At 44.9% G+C, this 21,419-nt stretch overlaps 1 protein-coding gene across 1 annotated transcript; it reads right to left on the bottom strand.

The window, feature by feature from the left end:
• Window positions 1-4,598: 4,598 nt before the first annotated feature.
• Window positions 4,599-20,000, bottom strand: GTF3A (general transcription factor IIIA). The gene is made up of 9 exons (XM_056561808.1): window positions 19,803-20,000; window positions 17,862-17,962; window positions 17,441-17,537; window positions 14,852-14,940; window positions 11,015-11,088; window positions 8,558-8,644; window positions 6,865-7,091; window positions 5,979-6,035; window positions 4,599-5,017 (listed from the first exon to the last, which is right to left on the bottom strand). The coding sequence occupies exons 1-9, from the start codon at window positions 19,986-19,988 to the stop codon at window positions 4,838-4,840; spliced, it is 1,098 nt and encodes a 365-aa protein (XP_056417783.1). The 5' UTR covers window positions 19,989-20,000; the 3' UTR covers window positions 4,599-4,837.
• Window positions 20,001-21,419: the final 1,419 nt, after the last annotated feature.

Below are 21,419 nucleotides of genomic sequence, written 5' to 3'. Positions count from 1 at the left end.
CATTATTCCAACTATAAGTTAAATTCCTCTAAGAGTGAGGCTCTTAACATATCCCTCCCCCGAGACTGTTCAACTACAGGAGACTTACCCTTTCAAATGGTGCACCAGATCCCTCACATGCCTGGGTGTTCAAGTCCCAAGTAACCTTAAAGACACTTTTTGCCTTAAATTTCCACCCCCCCATATTACACTCCATTAAAACTGATTTGACCGGGGGCGTGGCTTGAGCAGCGGACTGAGCGGTCGCATGTAGAGACAGCTCCCGCTTTGAACCGGAGATTTCATTATCCTGACCGGTATCCTGTCCCTGGAACCTCCACCTGGGCTTTCACGGACCATGGGGCGGACCAACAAAGTCGATCCAAACCGAACTCGGGACAAATCTGCAGTAGAAAAGCTGCAAGAGTTCGTTAGAGGCCCTGTCCAAGATGGCGCCGGCGGTGCGCCCTGCGCCACTACGGACTCTGAGGGGATGGAGGTGAGTCCCCAGGGCGCTGAGGGCTCTGAGGATGCAGATTCCGACCTCACTCTAAAGCAAGTCTCGGAGCAACTCCTCCACGCCATTACCTCTTGCCAAACAACGCTGACCGGGAAGCTGGAGGAAGTGAAAGTGGATATGTCTCACGTCTCCCGAATGCACTCTCCTCTCTGAAGTCACAGTTATCACTTTGTAAGCAGAAAAATGATGACTTAGAAAACAGGCTGCGACGGAACAACGTCCGCATTATTGGGCTGCCGGAGAGGGCCGAAGGTCAGTCACCCGCCATGTTTGCAGAGCGTTGGTTCCATGAGTTATTCCCTACGGCGCCATTCTCAGTGGCGTTTACCGTAGAGAGGGCCCCTCCCAGGCCATTTTTGGCACGCATTTAGAACTGTAATGACCGGGACTTACTCCTTCGGCAGGCGAGAATACTGGGAGACATTACTTACGACAACTCCAAGGTTTCCTTCTTCCCGGACTTTTCAGCTGACCTGCAGAAAAAAAAGGGCCTCCTTTGCGAATGTTAAAGTACGACTCCGGGAGCTACAAATTTCCTACTCAATGGCTTATCCTGCACGTTTGCGGGTGTCGGATGGAGATCGGGCGGTGTTCTTCAATGATCCGGTGGAAGCACCGGCCTGGCTGCACAGGAGGGAGGAATGGAGCTTTCCCACGCCTGAACCCTTGAGTACTACCTATTATGCCCCATGCTGAGGCCTACATCCCTTGATTCCCCCCCTTTACCATCTGCCTGAGACTGCCTTATGATGGGGAAGGGGTTACATTACATAATGCAACATCTCCGGTTCTTCATAAGCCACCTTTGTACCATCTCCGTACTGGGTATTGGACATTAGTGTCACTTGTCCCTTGGACTTAGTCTTGTCTGCGGGAATCTGCGGGTACCTGTTTTACTGTGTTAGGTTTTAGTTTTTGGTTATGGGCCGCACGTGTCTTTTCATATGGGAGATTTCTATTCTGTGATTCGAGTCGGGGTGGGGGCAGGGAGGGTGGGGGTGGGTGGGGCGGGATGTTCACTTATTCTGTATGTATATCTCTTGTGTCTCCTAATGGCTGAATATCGTGTGTTGTCCTGGAATGTGAGGGGTTTGGGAGCTCCCAAGAAGAGAGTATTAGTTTATTCACACATACCTCGGTTACAGCCACAAATCATATGTCTACAGGAAATACACTTGATGCCTTCCAGATGCCACCTCCTGGGAAGGCCGTGGGTACAATGGCAGGCACATTCCTGCCACACATCCTTCTCACGGGGTGTCTCCTTGCCGATACATCGTTCTCTTAGATGGGAACCCCTCACTACTAAAATTGATACTCAGGGTAGGTTTGTCTTTGCTCACGGTTTCATACACCATGACCCTATCGTCCTTATGGGAATTTGTAACCCGCCACCGGCGACGATGGAGGTTTTGCATATGGCGACAACTTTTGCGGCTGCATACCCAGGTATTAGAAGTCTCTGTATGGGGGACTTTAATATGTTACCCAATGTTAATCTAGATCGCCATGTGGGTCAGAGAAGCTCCCCTTCTGGGGACCCCAGTCCTCTCCGAGCTTTGATGCAGGAAGTGGGGTGGCTTGATTTATATAGAGTTAGACACCCAAGCAGTAGGGCATATTCCTGCTATTCTAGTAGTCATAACTCGCTTTCCCGTATAGACCTTGCCTATGGTTCTCCGGCACAGGTGGGTTTGGTTTCAGAGGTATCCTATCGCACCAGAGCGATTTCAGACCATTCTCCTATGTTATTAACCATTTCTCTCCCATCTGTTTCTACCCTGCAGTTTTTAGATCCGATTGACAGGATCCCTGACCAACTGCAAATATTTCTCTGGGTACAGACTGACGATATGAACTCAGGGATACTGTGGGAGACTTTTAAAGCATATTTACGTGGCTGCCTTAAATCATCCATTTCTTATCTAAAAATTGAGGCCTCTGGTAGAGAGGAGGATCTAGCTAGGCAGTGTGCAGACTTGGAGGCCAGGTACGTGGATGAACCTACCGATGTCCATAGGGAAGCTTGGCTCACTGCGGGCAGGGTCTATATGCAGCATCTCAATGAGAGGCTGAACCGAAAATTATTTTACTCTAAACAGTTCTTCGAACATGGTAACCAATCTGGCAAACTGCTGGCCCATCTGGTCCATCAGGATAGGACACCCCCATCTGTACTTCGACTTCTCTCATCGAGAGGTATAGTCTTGGTGACCTCTGACAGTATAGCCTCCAGATTCGCTGAATGCTATGAGGACATCTACTGTTCCAGGGTTGCATACTCACCTGACGAATTGTCGGACTTCTTGGCACAGATTTCGTTTCCCCAACTATCCCTTGAAGGCAGGACGGACTTTGACAGAGACATCACGACTGAGGACATAAAGGAGATGGTGGCTGCCATGGCCAGGGGGAAGGCGGCTGGCCCTGATGGGCTTCCACTGGAGGTCTATTCCAGGTACCTACCACATATCAGTCTTAAAACCATGTTTGAGCACGCATTTGCCGGGGGGGGGGGTCCTTGCCGGTTTCTTTATGTGAAGCCACCATAGTAGTTCTCTTTAAGCCCGGCAAGGACCCTTTGGAGTGCGGGTCCTATAGGCCAATTTCTTTGTTAATATCCATTATAAAATACTAACCAAAATTCTGGAGCATCGCCTCAATAAAGTAGTGCGGACCATTATTCATGAAGATCAATCCAGCTTCATGCCGGGTAGGTCTACTACTGATAACATTAGGAGGGTTCAGACGGCGGTGCAGTTGGGATGTGCGTTAGATGTAGATTGGGCCTTAGCTTCACTTGATGCAGCCAAGGCCTTTGATTCCATTGAATGGCCTTATCTCCTACCTGTATTGCAAAAATTTGGTTTTGGAACTAATTTCATTCATTGGATTAAAATCCTATATACTAACCCTAAGGCTCAAATCTGTATAAATGGGATTTGCTCCTTCTTGCCTTTGGGACAGGGCACCCGACAGGGTTGCCCCCTCTCGACCTTTTATATGCTATTGCAGCTGAGCCCCCAACTATACAAATAAGGCATGATGTGAACATCAGGGGTATGGTCTATGGTGGTAGGGAGGACCGTATCGGGTTATATGCTGATGATATGGTCCTTTTTCTTGACGACCGACAATCCTCCCCTTGGCTCTCTATATGATAGACAGGTTTGGCATCTTCTCCGGTCTTAAGATAAATTGGACCAAGTCCTACCTGCTCCCTCTTCAACCTTCTGGGTGGCCTGCTGTTTTTGCTGGTCTCCAGGTGGTCAAACAGTTTAAGTACATGGGCATTATAATTCATAGAGACATGACTGAGGACTTTGTTAAACTCTTTCCCTCTTTTAACTGTAATTAAAGATAAGTTTAAAATATGGAGTTCCCTACCTCTATCGGTCCCCGGGTGGATTAACTTGATCAAGATGATCATACTACCAAAATGTTTTAAAACATGCTGCCATCCCTGTCCCCTTTTTTAACTCGCTCCACTCCCTATTGCCGGCATTTAAATGGGCCAATTCCCGTTCTAAGCTAAAGCTTTCCACTCTTCAGCGTGGAAGGGACCGGGCGGGCTATGCCCTCCCGGACTTTCATATGTACTACCTGGCTGGACAGCTGCAGTTGCTCCAGTCCTGGGTGCGGATGGAGCCATTGCCCAACTCAGATCACCACTTAGCTCATTTTGCCCACCAAACTCTTCGTGCCTGGTTGGAAATGCCTTCCCCTGGGGGTAGCTGCCTTTTGCCTCTACATCGCTTGGTGTCACAGGTATGGAAAATAGTTAAACAGTCTCAGGATCCCCAGGGCGCCTGCTGATATATAATAATATATCTATCGGTCAATCCCTAATTCATACACATTCCCTATACAGTACAGCACCCAGGCTATTGCAAAATAGGTTGAGTGGCCTGTAGTATTAGTTGTCCAATCTGCACCATCTGCTCTTTTTACTATGTACGCTTTATCCAAACTTTCATGTGCCTTATGCGAGTGGTGCATGTTTCCTATAACCAGGAAAAAGTAAAGGGTGACTGGATTTGACTCCTGTGAGCCATTCCCTACTCCATTTGTCTATACAGTACTATTGTCAGTATTTAAGAGTCTAAGAAGGTTACAGCACTTTACATTTGCTTCTCTTTAATACATGATCTTACATAAAGTTCAACTGGTCCTTTAAATCTCTACAAGCATTCTGTCAAAAGTACATGACTAAAGCAACTGCATAGAACAAAAGCAAAAAAATTTCCTTTTCCAGGAAGAATAAACAAGATTTACATGTGTGTAACAGAAATATTAACATAATACATACTCTGTTAGTGTACAAGACACTGCAGTTATTTAAAGGCTCAGATTTTCCAATACTAATAGAGAGTCTAGTCGGCTGACATCAGGTGGTTTCTTTATAGACTCTAGGGCAGGAGTTTTGGAAGAGGATTTCTTCTTCTTCTTGGATGAACTCTTGGGCTTGTATCCAGAAAGGCGAGAAGCAAGGCTTCTTACAGGTCGTGGCGGTTTCACCTATAGGGACACCAAGTTAATAAATACTGAAAAGGGCTCAACCATGATCAAAGAAGCATTCACCAGTAGTTTACTTAGATATGGCATATACTTCTAACAAGATGTACAAATGCTTAAAGTTGTCCTGTATTTAAGACTGTATCCGTAGGATAGAGAATAAGCGTCAGATAGCAGGGGTCCGACTAGAGATGAGAAAACTTAAATTCGATTCATCATGAACTTCTCAGCTCGGCAGTTGCCAACTTCAGCCTGCATAAATTAGTTCAGCTTTTAGGTGCTCCGATGGGCTGGAAAAGGTGGATACATTTCTAGGAGAGAGTCTCCAGCCCAACAGAGCACCTAAAAGCTGAATTTATGCAGGCTAAAGTCAGCAACTGCTGAGGCGAGAAGTTTGCGACAAATCGAATCACTAAGTTCGCTCATCTCTAGATCAGACCGTTGGGACCCCCACAATCTCCTGGCTCTATACATCAAACTGGCTGATGTGCCCCCCTCAGTGTATAGCTATGCAGAGCTGGATATACAGCGTTCAGGTATCTCTGAATCTGCGGTGCACAGAAGGGGCATACCAGCCATAGCTTGTGCAGTGGTAGACACCTACATGCCTAAGGAGAGCAGGGCACCAGGCACGCGATCAGTGGGTCCCAGCAGTCAGTGCCCCTGAAATGCCCTATAGTGCAGATACAAGATACATTTTTAGATACTAGATAACCTATTTACCACTTACCAGCTATATTTTGAAGCCTGACAAACCCCCAAGTGATGATAAATCTCACTTTGTGATAAAGGTCAGGAGCCCATTTGCAAAAATAAAATAAAAAAATAAAAGTGAAGACCCAACTCTGCAAATATTGTATACAGAGAAGCTGACCTGTGGTCTCCTGATCAAGGAAAAAAGATTGTTTCTAATCTGCTGTTCAACATAGACAAATGTACATTATCTCTGCTTAAAGTGCATTACCTTTACCATCTTTTTCTTCTCTGGGTTGTGGGTATTGACATGCCTGTCCAAGCTTTGCTGTAATAAAGTGATTTACAGTTCAGTTCAAGAATTACATATGTTTTAAGACTTTCACACTCCAGTGTTAACAGTTCTCTACAACAAATATATGCTTAGTTTTGTCTATACTGTCTTAACTTGAAATGAACCAAACAGCTTGCTTCTGAAATTTAGATAACAGGCACTTCAAACAGTAAGGGAATGTACAGGGTAATAGCACACACATTAACACCTCTTCCACATGGCTCAAAATTACACAAATCACATCCTTGTTTTGGCAAACCCTTGCAGAAGTTCTGTTTATAAACTTAGAGTAAAAAAAAAAAAAAATTTGGGAACCTGTCAGACATGACAGTTCCAAAAGATTGTCATGTGTGCCTGCCCCAAGTTGGTGTTGAGGTCTACCATTTCCTTAATTAAATCTTTGTATGTAAAGACCAGAATAATATCTGCAGACAGAAGTAGCTGTGGTTAAAAGTCAACACTTCATGCAAGGTAAAGTAGAACCTATTCAAGAAATTGGAAAAAAAAAAGTTAACCAAGGGCCTTAATTTTAGCTAAAGCCAGCAGGTGTGCACTGCACAAAGATGTCTATCTGGCTACAAGTCAACAAAAAAAAAAAAATGCTCTCCTGTCAAGGTTTGGCTTTTAACCACAGCTACTTCAGTCTTCCAAATTTTTTCTGGTCTTTGCATATTGAGACGTGGTCAAAGAAACAGACACTTAACACAAATAAGTATTAACACAAGGGGTGTTAGGGGTGATTGTTTCTGGAAGAGTTCAATTTTACTCGAATAGGCATGTACCTATTTTGTCCAACCTGCCCATGTACAAAAATATATCTTACCCTCATCACAAAGGTTTTTCCACAGCCTTCATGTTCACAAACAAATTGTCGCACACCTTCGTGAAATGCTAGGATATGGTTTCTGAGGTTGAATTTTGTAGTATATGATCTGTCGCAGTTTTCTCGTGGACAACAAAAGACAATTCTCTCTCCTTTGTGGACTTGCTTGTGATCCTTCAGGTTTCCTTTGTTCTTGAATGTTCGATTGCAGACACTACAAGTAACGTCTGTAGAGCGAGAGAGGGTCAGACATATTCCTCACATTTCTATAAGTGGCCTGTCAGGACCAAGCTACTTTGTATTTTGTATTAATAAAGTTAACCATTTACAGTTTATATGAGTCAGACTGCTCTTGAAGTTTTGTATAAGGATTGTTATATTAACAAGCCAAGCAAAAGCCATGTCTAGTGCCGAGTGATGATGTGCATGATTCACGATTTCTTCGATGCCCTTTGAATCCGTGTCATGCCTTGACAGGCAGATGCCAGCTGTCTGTGTGCCACAGAGTAACAAGCCAATGCATTGCCAAACTTAAATACTTTGACATAGCACAGACACATGTATTTTCTGCTATGAGCTGCAGACACCATTGGATAGGTTATAGAATTAAACAGTATCTTTACTGGAGCTAAGGGTTGTTGCTAAACCTATAGAATCCCTTTTATTTCTCTAAAATGCCACCACCTTGCAAGCCTCCCGACTTGCCTACACCTTCCACCCCCTGCTTTATTGAAAGAAGTTCCAAGCAGGTCTCAGTTGTATATGACTTGCATAAAGGTCAATGGTGAAAAGGTGACCTGTGACAGATTTTTTTTTTTTGCAACATTCACATTATCGATGTGCCCTGACCAGTTCATGGTCCATTCAGCCCAGACAGACATTCTGCCCATCACACACTGCCAGATCCCAATAACTTGAAGTCCGATGCATATTTTAGGGAATTAGATGGGGGCTGGGGTGGACATGCAGTATCTCATTTCTATACACACACCTCCAATCCTTTCGGGACAAAGCTCCCATAAGCTGAGCTCAAGTGTAATGTGAATGTAGCCTAACATTACATGCAGTGTTGCCATCTTCACATTGTGCACCCAAAGCCTATAAAGCCCTAAGAACTGGGTGGGAGAGGGCTCCAACACTAAAAATACTACAAAAATAAAATGGAGCAGTCCTGTTGTGTGCACTAAGATCTAGAAGGAGTAGCTTAGTTCCCCATGATGGTTCCCTGTAATTAAATACCTTATAAAATTCTGTTATATATATCTTGCACCATTATATTAACTGGTTGCTATCTAAGGACAAGCCTGCTTGTCCTGAGATGGCAACCAGTGTATGGTGCGGGCTCCCGACTTGAGCCGTGCCATACCGGCCGACCTCCCAGCCGATTCCTGTAGCTGGGGGCTGCTGTTAATAGCCAACATGCGGCAATTGCCAAGGCTGGCTATTAACCCTTTATATCGCTGCTGTCAAAGCTGACAGCAGCATCTAAAAAGGGACCTTTAACCAGTCCCCAGTGGTCCTCAAGTGGGGTGGATCCTTAAGCACCCCCAATATGGGTCTGTAGGTGGAAAATTTTAAGTTATGATTTTTAGAAGGTGGAGTAAACAACAAGTGCAAAAATGAAAAATGGCCCATCCTTAAGGGGGTTAAAGCAACTTGTATGTCCCTTTTTTTTCCAAATCAGACTGCTTACCTGAGTGAACGTTTGCAGCGTGTTTTAGGTACTCCGACCAGGTCTTTCCTACAAATGGACAAGCACTGTCCTTCTGGCATCGATACCCTGCAGAAGATAAAGTCTGTAATAGCCTAAATAAATCTACACAAGGGTAAATATAACTCAGTTGCACATTGATTTTTCAAAAGAAAATGCTGCCATTCTGTACTGCTAACCATGTTCTAACTCATAGCTAAAATCCGGCAAATTCCTGTTAGTGTATTGTGATGCTCAGTGACAGCTGGGGCCAATGTAGGTTAGGGCTTGTTCACATTAGTGTCAGTCCCCGTCATAATGTGTGCCCTCTCAAATCCGTTCAGGTTTGTTACAGTCCTTTGTCACTTGTGTGGTTTCTGGGAAGATTTATCAAAACCTGTCGAGGAAAAGTGGCCGAGTTGCCCATAGCAACCAGATTGCTTCTCATTTGCCAGAGGTCTTTCCAAAAATGAAAGCAGAGATCTGATTTTTTGCTATGGGCAACATCGATAAATCTCTCTTTTGTGGAGAAAAGACTTTGCATGCAGTATTAGTCTCATAAAAAAAAAATCATGAATTTAAAAACCCCACCAAAAGTTGTGAATGGCCACCCTGCCGGCCATTCAGGGCTCTGGCTGAGGATTGGAAAATGAAGTATGGGGTATCAAATATACATCACTGGGGAGCAGAGTATGCCGCCCGCTTTCGTGGTTAAGAGCTTATCACAGAAGATCTCAGAAGTGAACCCTGTGCGATCAATACCTCAGCCCCTGTACTACTACCCCCAACATGGATCAGACTTCCATGATGGGGGTAGTAGTAGTACAAGCACTACTGTAGTCTCCCCAGCCGAGGGAACTACCACCATCATGGAAGCCAGCCTGTTCCATAATAGGAGTAGTACCACCAGTTGAAGGAGTCTGTAGGCATCTGACTCAGTTAATGAAAAATTGATTCAAAAAGACATCACTAAATGGCATTTCTTTGCATTGATTTGTTAGTATGGTCCGCTTAGTAGCAATAGGGTGAGGAAAGTGGAAAAAGACAACGGTCGGGTGAACCTAGCCTTAGGGTATATTCACACTGCTTATTAGCATCAGTGTAAACAGGTCTATCGGAAGACCTGTTTACACTGATGTAATGTTCACTGCATGGAATTCCAGTGTGAATATACCCTTATGTAATATCTGCAAATCTTGATTTTTGTCTAAGCTCTAGGGATTCCAAGGAACCATGGAAGGAGCAATGGATGTCATCTTTGCAGCCGATTTTAACCAATCATGTCGACCAGTAGCAACCACTATGTAGATTCCTATGCAGCAGGCTTCCCCAGTGGTGACTAGATGTAGGGTATAATGTAGGCTGTCTATACAAGCTACAGCCCAAAGCAACACATTTGGTTGTATGCAATTTTGTGGATTGCATCAGTCAATCAGTAGTGCTACAGGAAGTCACAGTACAGCCCTGACCTTACATAGGGAAGCTGAAATTCTGCCATGTACAGCTATATAGCCATTAGGGATTGCCCGATTATCGGTTTGGCAAATATTATCGGCCGATATTCACGACTTTGGACATTATCGGCAATTACCTTACCGATCTGGTGATAATGCCCCTTCCTCCTGGGCAGAGATGACCGTCGCCGCCCCATTGCTTCCCCCCATTCTCTGCCCACATACTGCTGCTGCCCCATTGCCTCCCTCCATCCTCTGGCCACATACCCCCGCCGCATTGCCTCCCCCCATCCCTGGTGTTACAATTACCTGTTCCAGGGGTCCGCGCTACTTCTGGCTCCCGTGCGAAGCGCAATGACGAGTGACATCGCCATCAGTGTGCACAGTGACAGCACAGGACGCCGACGGAAGTATCACAGACCCCCGGGAACAGGTAATTATAACAGGGGGAGGCGATGGGACAGCTGTGGTGGTTAGACTCAAGCACAGGCAGGGGGAGAGTAGCGGGTGGTGGCGGTCTCTGGCCCGGCAAAAGCCGCCGCAGTTCATTGATTTAAAGCGCCCGCTTTAAACCATTGATTGAAGTAGCCGATAACTTATACCAGAATATCGGCCTGAAAGGTGACAGATTATCTATCGGTAGCTGCCCTAAAATTAAAAAAAACAATTCCAGTTGATCCCTAATAGCTATACTAAGAAATGAACACAATGTTAAACCTCCAGCCAAACCGTTACCGTACAATCTTCAGCGTGGGAAGATGCTGGCAATGCTGGGTGGTAGATGCCGAAGCAACTGTACCACACAGAAGTTCTATGCATTGGTCTCATTCATAAAGATACTTTCACAGAACTTTGAACATGATAGGGATGCCTTGGCAACTGTACTGCCTAAAGTGGCTTAAGGGTAGGGTCCTACATAGTGGTTATGCAGCGTATTTCACACTAGGCAGTGGGAAATACGCTGTACACATTCTTGATGAGCACACTTTGCCTTGATAGAAGTTACCTGCATGAGTTTTCTCATGGCGTTTGAGATGTGAAGGTGAAGAATATCTTTTATCACATCCCTCATGAGTGCATCTGGGAAAAAAAAAAAAAAATGTATAAACCATTATATATTTTAAATACGTTTATGCAAGTTTAAGCATTTATCAATTTCTCCATTTTGCACCTACTAGCCACTACATAAAGGCATGAAGTGACAAGTCAGTGTCTCCCAACCAGGGTGCCTCCAGCTGTTGTAAAACAAACTCCCAGTATGCCTGGACCGGTCCGGGCATGCTGGGACTTTTAGTTCTGTAACAGCTGGAGGCACCCTGGTTGGGGAACAATTACTTACAAGTAGCACATACCCCAGTGACATTGCCTGCCACCATCAAGGAATTGTGCTGACTGGCCAATTTCTCTTTGGACAAATTGAGGGTAACCTAGAGAGCAAGGATGGTCTTAAAGAGTACCCCTCATGATCTTGTTGAATTTTATAATCCTCCCAGTTCACTTGCCCCCTACCCCCCCACACCCCCCCGGGGTATAAAAAGTGATCAAAAATGCGCTATTTTGACCCCACCTTATATCGCAGGACCGGGACTCATGACGTACGCATACGTCATGGGTCCTTAAGGGGTTAAACATAGGGTCGGATAATTGCCTGTAAGACCTTACATCCACCCTGTAGTGACGTAAGAAAGTATGTGGAGAAGACCAAGTAGCAGCCTTGCATATTTGATCTGGAGAAGCTCCATGCCTTTCAGCCCAAGAGGCAGCCATGGACCTGGTAGAATGGGCCCTCACTCCTACTGGTGGATTGAGACCTAACTCTGTATAAGCTAAGGCAATAGACTGATCGGCCTAGCTAATGTATTTCTACTAGCTTTGGATACCTTACCTGCAAACTGAACAAATAAAGCAGTAGATTTTCTGAAGTCCTTAGTTCTGTCTAAATACTGCAGGACCCATCTAACATCTAATGAATTAAGGGCCTTTTCTTTGTCATTAGAGGGGTGGTTACAAAAAAGGTGGTAATACAATATTCTGAGAAACATTGAAAAAAAAAAAATTTACTTTTAAGTATGCAGGATCTGGGAGAAGATTATGCTAGCCTCAAATTTTAGTATATGGTTCTACGCTAGAAAGGGCAGAAAGATCCCCTACCCTCCTGGCTGAAGTTACTGCCACTAACAGGACTGTTTTTTAGATCCAAAGTTTTTAGCTCTGAGGAATCTGATAACCCAGGGATGATCTGCCATTTTGGAATTATACAGGGCACCTAATGCTGAGACCTGGACTTTTAAGTGTCTAGTTTTAACCCTTTCTCCAAATCTGCTTGAAGGAAGTCTAAAATATTTGGGATGGATGAATGAGAGAATGGTTGATTAAAAAATAAAAGATAGATAAACTTTCCAGGTCCTGAAGTAAATTTTGTAGGTCATACCTTCCTACTGGCTTGTAAGGTCAATATAACCGAGTCAGAGACTCCCTTACTTTTAAGAATCATCCTCAAGGGCCATGCTGTCAGATGAAGATTTACCAACAGATTTAATACTGGACCCTGCATCAGGAGGTTCTGACTCTGGAAGGACCCATGGATCTGTGACAGTTTTGTGAGGAAAACCAAACCCTCAGTGGCCATCAAGATCACCTGATCTTTGTCCATCCAAATCTTTTATGACCCTTGGGACTGGAACCTAGCATATGCTCCCTGACCTTTCCACTTTTTGGGACAGACCTCCGTTTCTATTAAGGAATTAATTTTTCCTAGGGCTAGTTGACCTACCGTGATTTTTAGACGAGTCGGGGGGAGGCTGAGAAAGTAGGAAGTTAATCCCTTTTAGGGTTTTTAATACCCAAGAACTGAGAAGTTTCTTCATCCATTGGGAACAAATTTCCGTTGCTGCCGACTCAATCTGAAGAGTCATTGCTGACCTGTTTTTTTTATTGAGGCGGACTGGTTAAAGAGAACCCTTGGGAAACCACCATCTAGAATTTCCCAGTTTTATGGCCCTGACCCCAAGACTTTATATTTGAAGGATCGGGCTTGTTTTGTTTAAAGGTAGGCTGGATAGGGAACCCTCTTTCAGTCACATGCCTTGTCCAAAATGTCAGACAAAGCAAAATGCCAATTTCCCTAGCACGGGAGGGCACAGTTTCTTTCTTAGGAGGTTACAACCCCCTGCCAAGTTTTTAAGCCAAAGGGCTCTGCGGGCAGAATTTGCCAGATCAGCAGCAGCAAGGAATCTGAGGAAGTATAGAAGATAATTGTCCATGGGGAACTTTGTTCTGGATATCCATAGACAATCGATCTATAGTAACATGGATCTAGAAACCCATGAAGCTGCCACATATGGTTTGGTTTGAAGGAAGCAGTTGAGGCTCCCCAGGCCCTTCAAGAAAGATTCAGATTTTTTATCCATAGGATCCCTAAAGGACCCCCAAACCTTCCAAGGGAAGAGCCCCTTTATTAGGAATTTTAGAGATTGATACGTCTATCTTAGGAACTTTTCCTCACATAGTAAGATCCTTATCAAAGGGATATTTGTGTTTTAGATCCTTGAGGAAAAAAAATAAAAAAATCAAATAAAAAAAATAACCTCTTATCAGGGTTTCACACTTCGTGAGACCAGAAATGCATCTGTGGACCAGAAAACCCCCTGTGCTTCCCTGGTTCAAGTCCCTCAAACATATCCTGGATAGTTTTAACTTCCTTCGGATTCTCTGTTCATGGCCATACGGACATTTTTAATAAGTCCATCTGTATCCTTGGATAGAAGGGGGGGGGGGGGGAAGAAAAAAATATACAATAAAAGGCTTCCAGACAGTGTGTAGAGATGAGCGAAGTTAGTAATTCGATTCGTCATGAACCTCGCGGCTCGGCAGTTGCTGACTTTAGCCTGCATAAATGAGTTCAGCTTTCAGGTGCACTGGTGGGATGGAAAAAGGTGGATACAGTCCTAGGAAAGTCTGCAGCCCACCTGAAAGCTGAACTCATTTATGCAGGCTAAAGTCAGCAACCGCTGAGCCGTGAGGTTTGTGACGAATTGAATCACTAACTTTGCTCATCTCTAATAGTGTCCTCAGAAGACTCATCCCCCTATTCTCCAGAATCTACTATAATCTTCTGACCCCACAGCAGATTGTAATATAGCTGCAGGGGTTTGGCAAGCAGACAGATATAGAAAGAAGTATTTAACCCCTTTCAGGGAATTTTGAATCTATTTTAATCATTTGAGTATCCTGTTAGGGGGTCCTCCTTGGCTGAACTCATGCTGACCGCTGTTCAGGGACACTTGCTGCCAACTTCACAGCTGACTTTTTGAAGTCCTCAGATCACATGATCCAATGTCATATCCGTCTGCCGGCCCTCTGCCCTGCAGCGCACGTGGGGGGGGGGGGGGGGGGGGCACTACCTGTAGTCCAACAGCAGGTTCTGGCCCCAGATGCACTACTACAATGCCGGCCATAAGCGGTCCCCACCTGCAGAGCTCCCGGAACCCATTGTGGAGCCAGACTCTCCTCCCCAACTAAGTAGGTATGTAGGGTAAGGGGAACCCTGCAACGACGGGGATTTAGCGTCTTTCCCTCAGATATGGAAAGTCCACCCCCAGAGACAGGGACTCCTGCCCAGCTCAGGCTTCCTTAGGGACATTAAACACTGAGGCTGGAGGGGAGGGCTCTATTCTCTGGTTTCCTGTCCTTATGGGCGGAGTACCTCAGATGGTGCCGTCATGGCGATGGGGAAAATTAGTTTTAATAAGTGCCCATCTAAAGAAGCACACCAGACCAGACCAGGATTTCCCCCCCCCCCCCAGAGTGATTCTTCAACATTTTAGTGCCTGCAGCCACTCACTTGAAAGGTTGCTGGTTTGTGTGTATATACTGATGGATCTTGAGCTGGTTATGTTTCTTGAACTCTTTGCCACAGTCTGCAACATAACACTAAAGAGAAAATAGAGGAAGTTAACCATAAAACAAAGACCAAATATAAAATTTTTTAATCTTTCCCAACAGCTACCCAGAAACTAGACCAGCCTTAATTCCAAATATGCATATTAGCTACTTTAGTTTTTCCAAATGACAGATCCCATTTAAGCCACATTTGGAGTGCCAGACTGGGTGTGGATTATGTCGCCACATTATAACGTATGTGTAATATATTTCTATTACCTCTGTGAGCAGCTTTGTACAATTTTCATGCACAGGACCCGCACCTGGAAGTGCTGTAGTGAAAGTCATTTTATTTAAATGGAAACTGTCAGATACAAAAACGTTTCACATGTTGTAAAGCATGGATAACCAATAGGTTTTGCAGTTGCTTTTATTAGAAAATTTGTAACCAATTCAGGGTGAAGCAGCCAGTCAACTAGGGGTCCCCCCCTCATGCTTTGACATACCAGTCTGCTGTGTCCAGAGGTCATCGCCTACACGTCTTGGAACAATCCTCTGAAAGCAGGTCCAGTGCTGGGAGCAAGCACACGGACTTCAGTGAGCCTCTGAGCAGGATTTGGGGGGCCCTGACTGCCGAACCTGGACACTGCAGCCAGACACCCCTGCCCAGGTGAGTCTTTACAATATGCAGATGTGCGGGGCTAATTCTCCTGGCCAGGCTGAGCAGGCAGAGGACACCCCTAGACAATGCCACTGCTGAGAGCCCAGAGCAGTGGGCAGAGGTTTAGGGTACAGTAAACTGTCCGAAACTACAACTCCCAGCATGCCCTGACAGTGAGGACAAGCTGGGAGTTGAAGTTTTGCTAATGCTAGGAGAGATGTGAGCAGACAGCATACTGAGGGAGGGGGCGGAGACCTGCACAGTGAGGCCACACCCCCTCGGAGAAGAAGTCAAACTAGTGAGCTACTATATATATTTAAAAATAAAAGGTGAAAGACAAAGATAGCACGGCACTGCACCGTCCCAGTGTAAGGATATAAATAGGTGGTAGTGGACCCCTTGATGTGCTAATGGTGGTGCTCAGATCAGAGATAGAGATTTATATGCACTTTAAGATGAAAAGAAAAGATCGGCGGCTCACCACTTTTAGCTTGCAGAATTTCTTTATTGAAAAATACTCACAGACATGTAGCGGGGAAAAGAGGGTAGGGGGGGGGGGGGGGGGGGGACGACACTGGATGGCGACCAAGCTCCGTTTCGCACATAGTTTGTGCGAAACGGAGCTTGGTTGCCATCCAGTGTCCCCCCCCCCCACTACATGTCTGAGTGTTTTTCAATAAAGAAGAAATTCTGCAAGCTACAAGTGGTGAGTGAACGATCTTTTCTTTTCATCTTCATTCAAGTGCATAAAAATAAATGGTGCTAGACACAGAAATTAGATGTACATGGTCAGGATTAGGGACTAAGTAACCTATAGCCTAGATGAGGTGCACAGCATGCACTACAGTTTTAAGTCACATTTTTAACAGCAGATCTGTCCCACTGTAACAAGTACATGTCAGCCGGCAACACTGCACGCCCCACCACCGAGGGCACACAGTATAGGAAGACTGAAGCATCTAAGACTTACCTATGGTCTTGATGGCGCTCACTTTAGGTCTTACGGTATGCAGGCTGGTTAATTTGTTTCTAGATATTGTGTGGTGAACTAGTGACATACTGGTGGTCACCTGGGTTTTGATAACTCACATTTGTACTTACACCCATGTATATCCCCCAATGAGGTCTTACTGAATGAAAGACCAAAACATGTAGGGGTGGTGTGGGACACCATACACAGGCTTCTATAGATTTGCCAATACCTTTTACCTTTTTATGCAGACCGGGGGAGGGTACATTGTTTTTTCAAGTTATGTTACTCAGTACCTCATCCTGATCTTGTAGCCTGGCAGCCCTGCTCTGTAACCCATTCTCCTCTGGTTTTATGCTGTGCACAATGATTATTGGAGATTTCCTGTACTCTACCAGAGACAATATGGTGAGTGTATGACTGCCATCTTCCTATGTAATCCTTAAGCAGTCATGTAATGCTGGGACTTGTTTTGGAATAGTTGGAGGTACAGCGTTTGAATAACCTTTTTGCTGCAGTGTGTCCTTCAGCAGTGAGCCTACAGCTTTTGAAAAACTACAACTCCCAGTATGCCCAGACATCCTTTGACTGTCCAGACATCCTTGGAGTTGTAGTTTAGCAACAACCGGAGGCACATGTTCGGGAAAACTCCGTTACAGTAGTGTGGGTGTAGGCCGTGTTCCTCCTGCAGTCTTGTCAGCCACCTTGTGTCCATGACCCTTGGACGCGCTTATGCTGCTGTGGGACTCCGTGTCCCAGGAGGTATGGGGACCCCTAGTGGTGGGATTTTCAAAGGCAGTTTTTTAATAGAATGTGAAGATTTTTTTTAAAGAAGTTGATTAGAAAAAAAATTATTGTTTTGCCAAGATGTCCAACTATTTTTTATATGTTACAGTGCACATTGAAGTAACAAAACTTACCACATAGACCTGAGCTGGAGAAGCGTGAGCCCTTTTAAAGTGTTTCCTCATGTTTGATGGCGTGGTAAAGGACAAGCTGCAGTTTTCTGCATCACACCTGAAGGAGAAGAAGATTTACACTTCAGACGTCAAGAATTAAAAGCGATAACTACAAGAACAGGAACATTCCTCCCAACTAGTACTAGAGCCAAGCGGTCTGGAGGGGTTAAACCACTAAAAGTAAATGGGTTGTGACCGTATTTAGGAGTAGTCCCACATCTGTCAATGTACCCCTGTCATACTGATTGTGGGGACCCTACAATGATAGGCTAATCTGATGGACAGACCATTGTTACATTATAGTAAGTTCTGCTGGAGGTCATTGATCAGGACGTCTCTACAATAAGTGATTAGTAGCCATAAGCAGCGCAGGAGGATTTACTTGAAAGGTTTTTCTCCGGTGTGAGTCAGAATATGGCGGTTCAGGTGGAACAAGGACGTGAAGCCTTTATCGCAGCCTTCATACGTGCAAGGAAAAGGTTTCTGAAACAAAACAGGCCGTTAGATTAACACTTTCAATACCTAAGGGGGTGGAACACTATATAAACAAAGGGGCTGCCCACTTTAGAAAATCGCTCTACTCCGGAAGAGCTGCCCTCTCCTACATTACAGGCAACTCACTGACTTTAGGCCTGTGGAATGCTTAGTAAAGGGGGTACTCCCACCCTAGACATCTTATCCCCTATCCAGAGGATAGGGGATAAGATGTCTGATCGCGGGGGTCCCGCCACTGGGGACCCCCCGCAATATTGCATGTGGCACCCACCCGTTTCTTGTCCGGAAGCGCTGGAGGGTCTGTGTTGCGACCACCGGAAGTCTGTGCCGTCAGGACTCCGTCCCGTGTGACATCACGCCCCCTCCCAGAGACTTGCATTGAGAGGACGGGGCGTGATATCACATGGGGCGGAGTATTGACATCATGGACTTCCGTTCCTGTGGTCGCGACCCAGACCCTCCAGCGCTTCCGGACAAGAAACAGGTGGGTGCTGCATTGTGGTGGTCCAACGCGGCGGGACCCCTGTGATCAGACATCTTATCCCCCCATCCTTTGGATAGGGCATAAGATGTCTAAGGTGGGAATACCCCTTTAAGGCTGCTTTCACACTATGAAAGGTACCAGTTATATAACACCCGTTCTAAAATAGCAGGCGATCGCAGGGTTAAACCACCATTAGAAAATCCCATTATATAGTCTATGGGATTTTTCTAATAGCCATTTTAATCAGTTATTCATAACTTGCGTTATTTTGTGACAGGCATTCGGAAGAAATTGCGCATTCACTATTGCTCCCATTACTATCTCCCATAACAAAATAACTCCCGTTATGAATAACGGGTTAAAACGGCTATTAGAAAAATCCCAGACTACAATGGGATTTTCTAACTTCTGTTAGGGATTTTCTAATAGCGGTTTAACCCCGCAATCACTGCTATTTTATAACAGGTTATATATCGGGTACTTTTCATAGTGTGAAAGCCGCCTAACCCTTAAAGGACACTGATGAATGTCATCAGCGCGAGATCACAGCACCTACAGGAAAAATGGAGGCTCACAGACCATTGCAGTCCATCAAATGGGGTCAGATGAGCGCAAATGGTGGCCAGATGTCTCCTCCGGCATCCAGGATGGCTCAATCTTGTGAAGGATGCCTAGGCAGACTGAACAAGATCACCGATCATACTATGATAGTGAACAGTCCAATGATTGCTATCAGCCCCCTAAATGTGCAATATAGTAAACAAAACCACCACATTTGGTATGCCCATGTGCAGAAATGTCTGATGTATCAAGTTTAAAAAAATAAGTGTTAGTGGTCAGAATAGGACTATTTTAAAGTCAGGTCTAAATAAACCTTTCAAATTTGCACTGTAATTTTACTGACCAACACAACACAAGTCAGATCAGGGTGAAGTGCACTGTGTAAGTGTAAAAACTTCCATAAATTGCATTACATTTTTTTTTTTATTATATTTTAAATGATTTCCCCACCACAAGTCTGCCTGCTATTGTTTCCAGAATGGGTAGCACTGCCAGTGTCACCCATAGGAGGTCATACTTTTTGTGGTGTTCTCTAATCTGCAGCTCCATGATGGGAGTTATAGTTTTACAATAGTTGGAGACCTACAGATTGGGAAAGCCTAGTGAGATCAGGAGCCCTGCAGATCTATGGACATGCCCAGACATAACCATCCAATGCAAAAAGGAAGCCACGTGCTAACCTACAGGGCAGCTCCAGAACAAGCACTAAACCAGTCAAAAAACGCTACTAATGACGGCGACAACAACGCCCCATACACACACTGCGGTAGCGCTGCGTCTTACCTCCCCCGTGTGTTTGCACAGATGGGCCAGCAGCTTCCAGTTCTTATTGTACGCGGCATTACAATCGGCGAAAGAGCAGATGAAACGTTTATAAACGACCGGGGGCGCAGTCTCCCCCATACTGACACCGTGCACCGGCTCCAGCAGCGCAAACGAACAGCACCGCGAAACTACGACCGCCGCCATAGCCCGGCTTTCTATAAGAGGACCGTACCATCTGCCCACATCCTGCAGGGGGGGGAGCGACGACGCGTAAAGTTTACAATAGACTGATCAAATACGTAAGATGACTATCATTATTTACAACATTATTTCTTGGAACACTTTGTTGGTGTTATAGGTTACTTTAAAGTTACTTATGGTTTTCAGACTTTCGCACATTTATGCCCCCCCCTTGTAGATGTAAATGGTTTGTGCTTAGTTGATCACGTGGGTGATTTTCTTTTTGACGTCTAGGCGCGCCATATTTGTAAAGGGAGTCAGGGACTGACATGTAGCTGAGAAGTTTAGAAAGTTTCTATTTTCGTTTGTGGTGGATAAATCAGATTAACCCTTTGCGGACGGATCATTTTCATTTAAGTTTTTTTTTGTCCTTCTCCCTTTTAAGAGACATAGAGGAGCATTTAGCATTTATCATGTCTTTAGAAAGCGAGTTTTGAAGTCACTTATTTTTTATTTGGTTTTGCTTACGTGAGACATATAGACATATTCATCATAATATATATTTATCATAATAACCCAAGGGGGTTGATAAATTTGGCTCACATAAGCAAAAAAACTATAATTCACATCAGTTCACCACTTTCTATAATTACACTTTTGCGACAAACTTGCAAATCTTTTTAAGCCCTTAAGGACATCCGCTGTAAATGTACGGTGCTGCAGCGTGTTACTTCGCGCCCATCGCTGTAAATTTACAGTGCGGCTATGACGCAAGTGGTGGAGCTGCGCTTGCTTCATGCAAGGTGGGTTCCGGGGGGCTGTCAGCAGCTGCGGATCCTCCGGTAATGGCGGACGTCAGCGATAGTGCTGATGTCTGCCATTAAACCCTCAGATTCCGTGATCAATACAGATCACGGCATCTGCGGCAGTGCGGCACTTTAAATGGTTGATCTGATCACCCATGACACTGCCGCGGGGATCAGATCAGCCAAGATGGCAGACAGAGGTCCCCTCACCTGCCTTCACCTGCCTCCGCCGCTCTCCCGGGGTCTTCTGCTCTGATCTGCCTTCCAGAAGACCAGAGCAGAAGATCGCAGATAACACTGATCAGCGCTATGCCCTATGCATAGCACTGAGCAGTATTACAATCAAACGATTGCTATAAATAGTCCCCTATGGGGACTTAAAAAATAGTAAAATGTAAAAAAAAAAAAAAGGGAATCAAAAATGTGACAAAGCCCCCCCCCCCCCTATAAAGATTTAAACCACCCGTTTTCCTCATTTTTATAAAAAAAAAAAAAAAAGTTTAATAAATGATAAATTACAAACATATTTGGTATCACCGTGTGTAGAAATGTCAGAACTATAAAAATCTAATGTTAATGATCCCATTTGGTGAGCGGTGTAAACATAAAAAAAATAAAAATAAATCTGCTTTTTGGTCACATCACATTG

Source organism: Hyla sarda, chromosome 2 (genome assembly GCF_029499605.1).
Source record: "Hyla sarda isolate aHylSar1 chromosome 2, aHylSar1.hap1, whole genome shotgun sequence".
NCBI classification, from domain to species: domain Eukaryota; kingdom Metazoa; phylum Chordata; class Amphibia; order Anura; family Hylidae; genus Hyla; species Hyla sarda.
The sequence above is the reverse complement of the archived record's forward strand: the minus strand, read 5'-3'. Positions and strand labels throughout refer to the sequence as shown.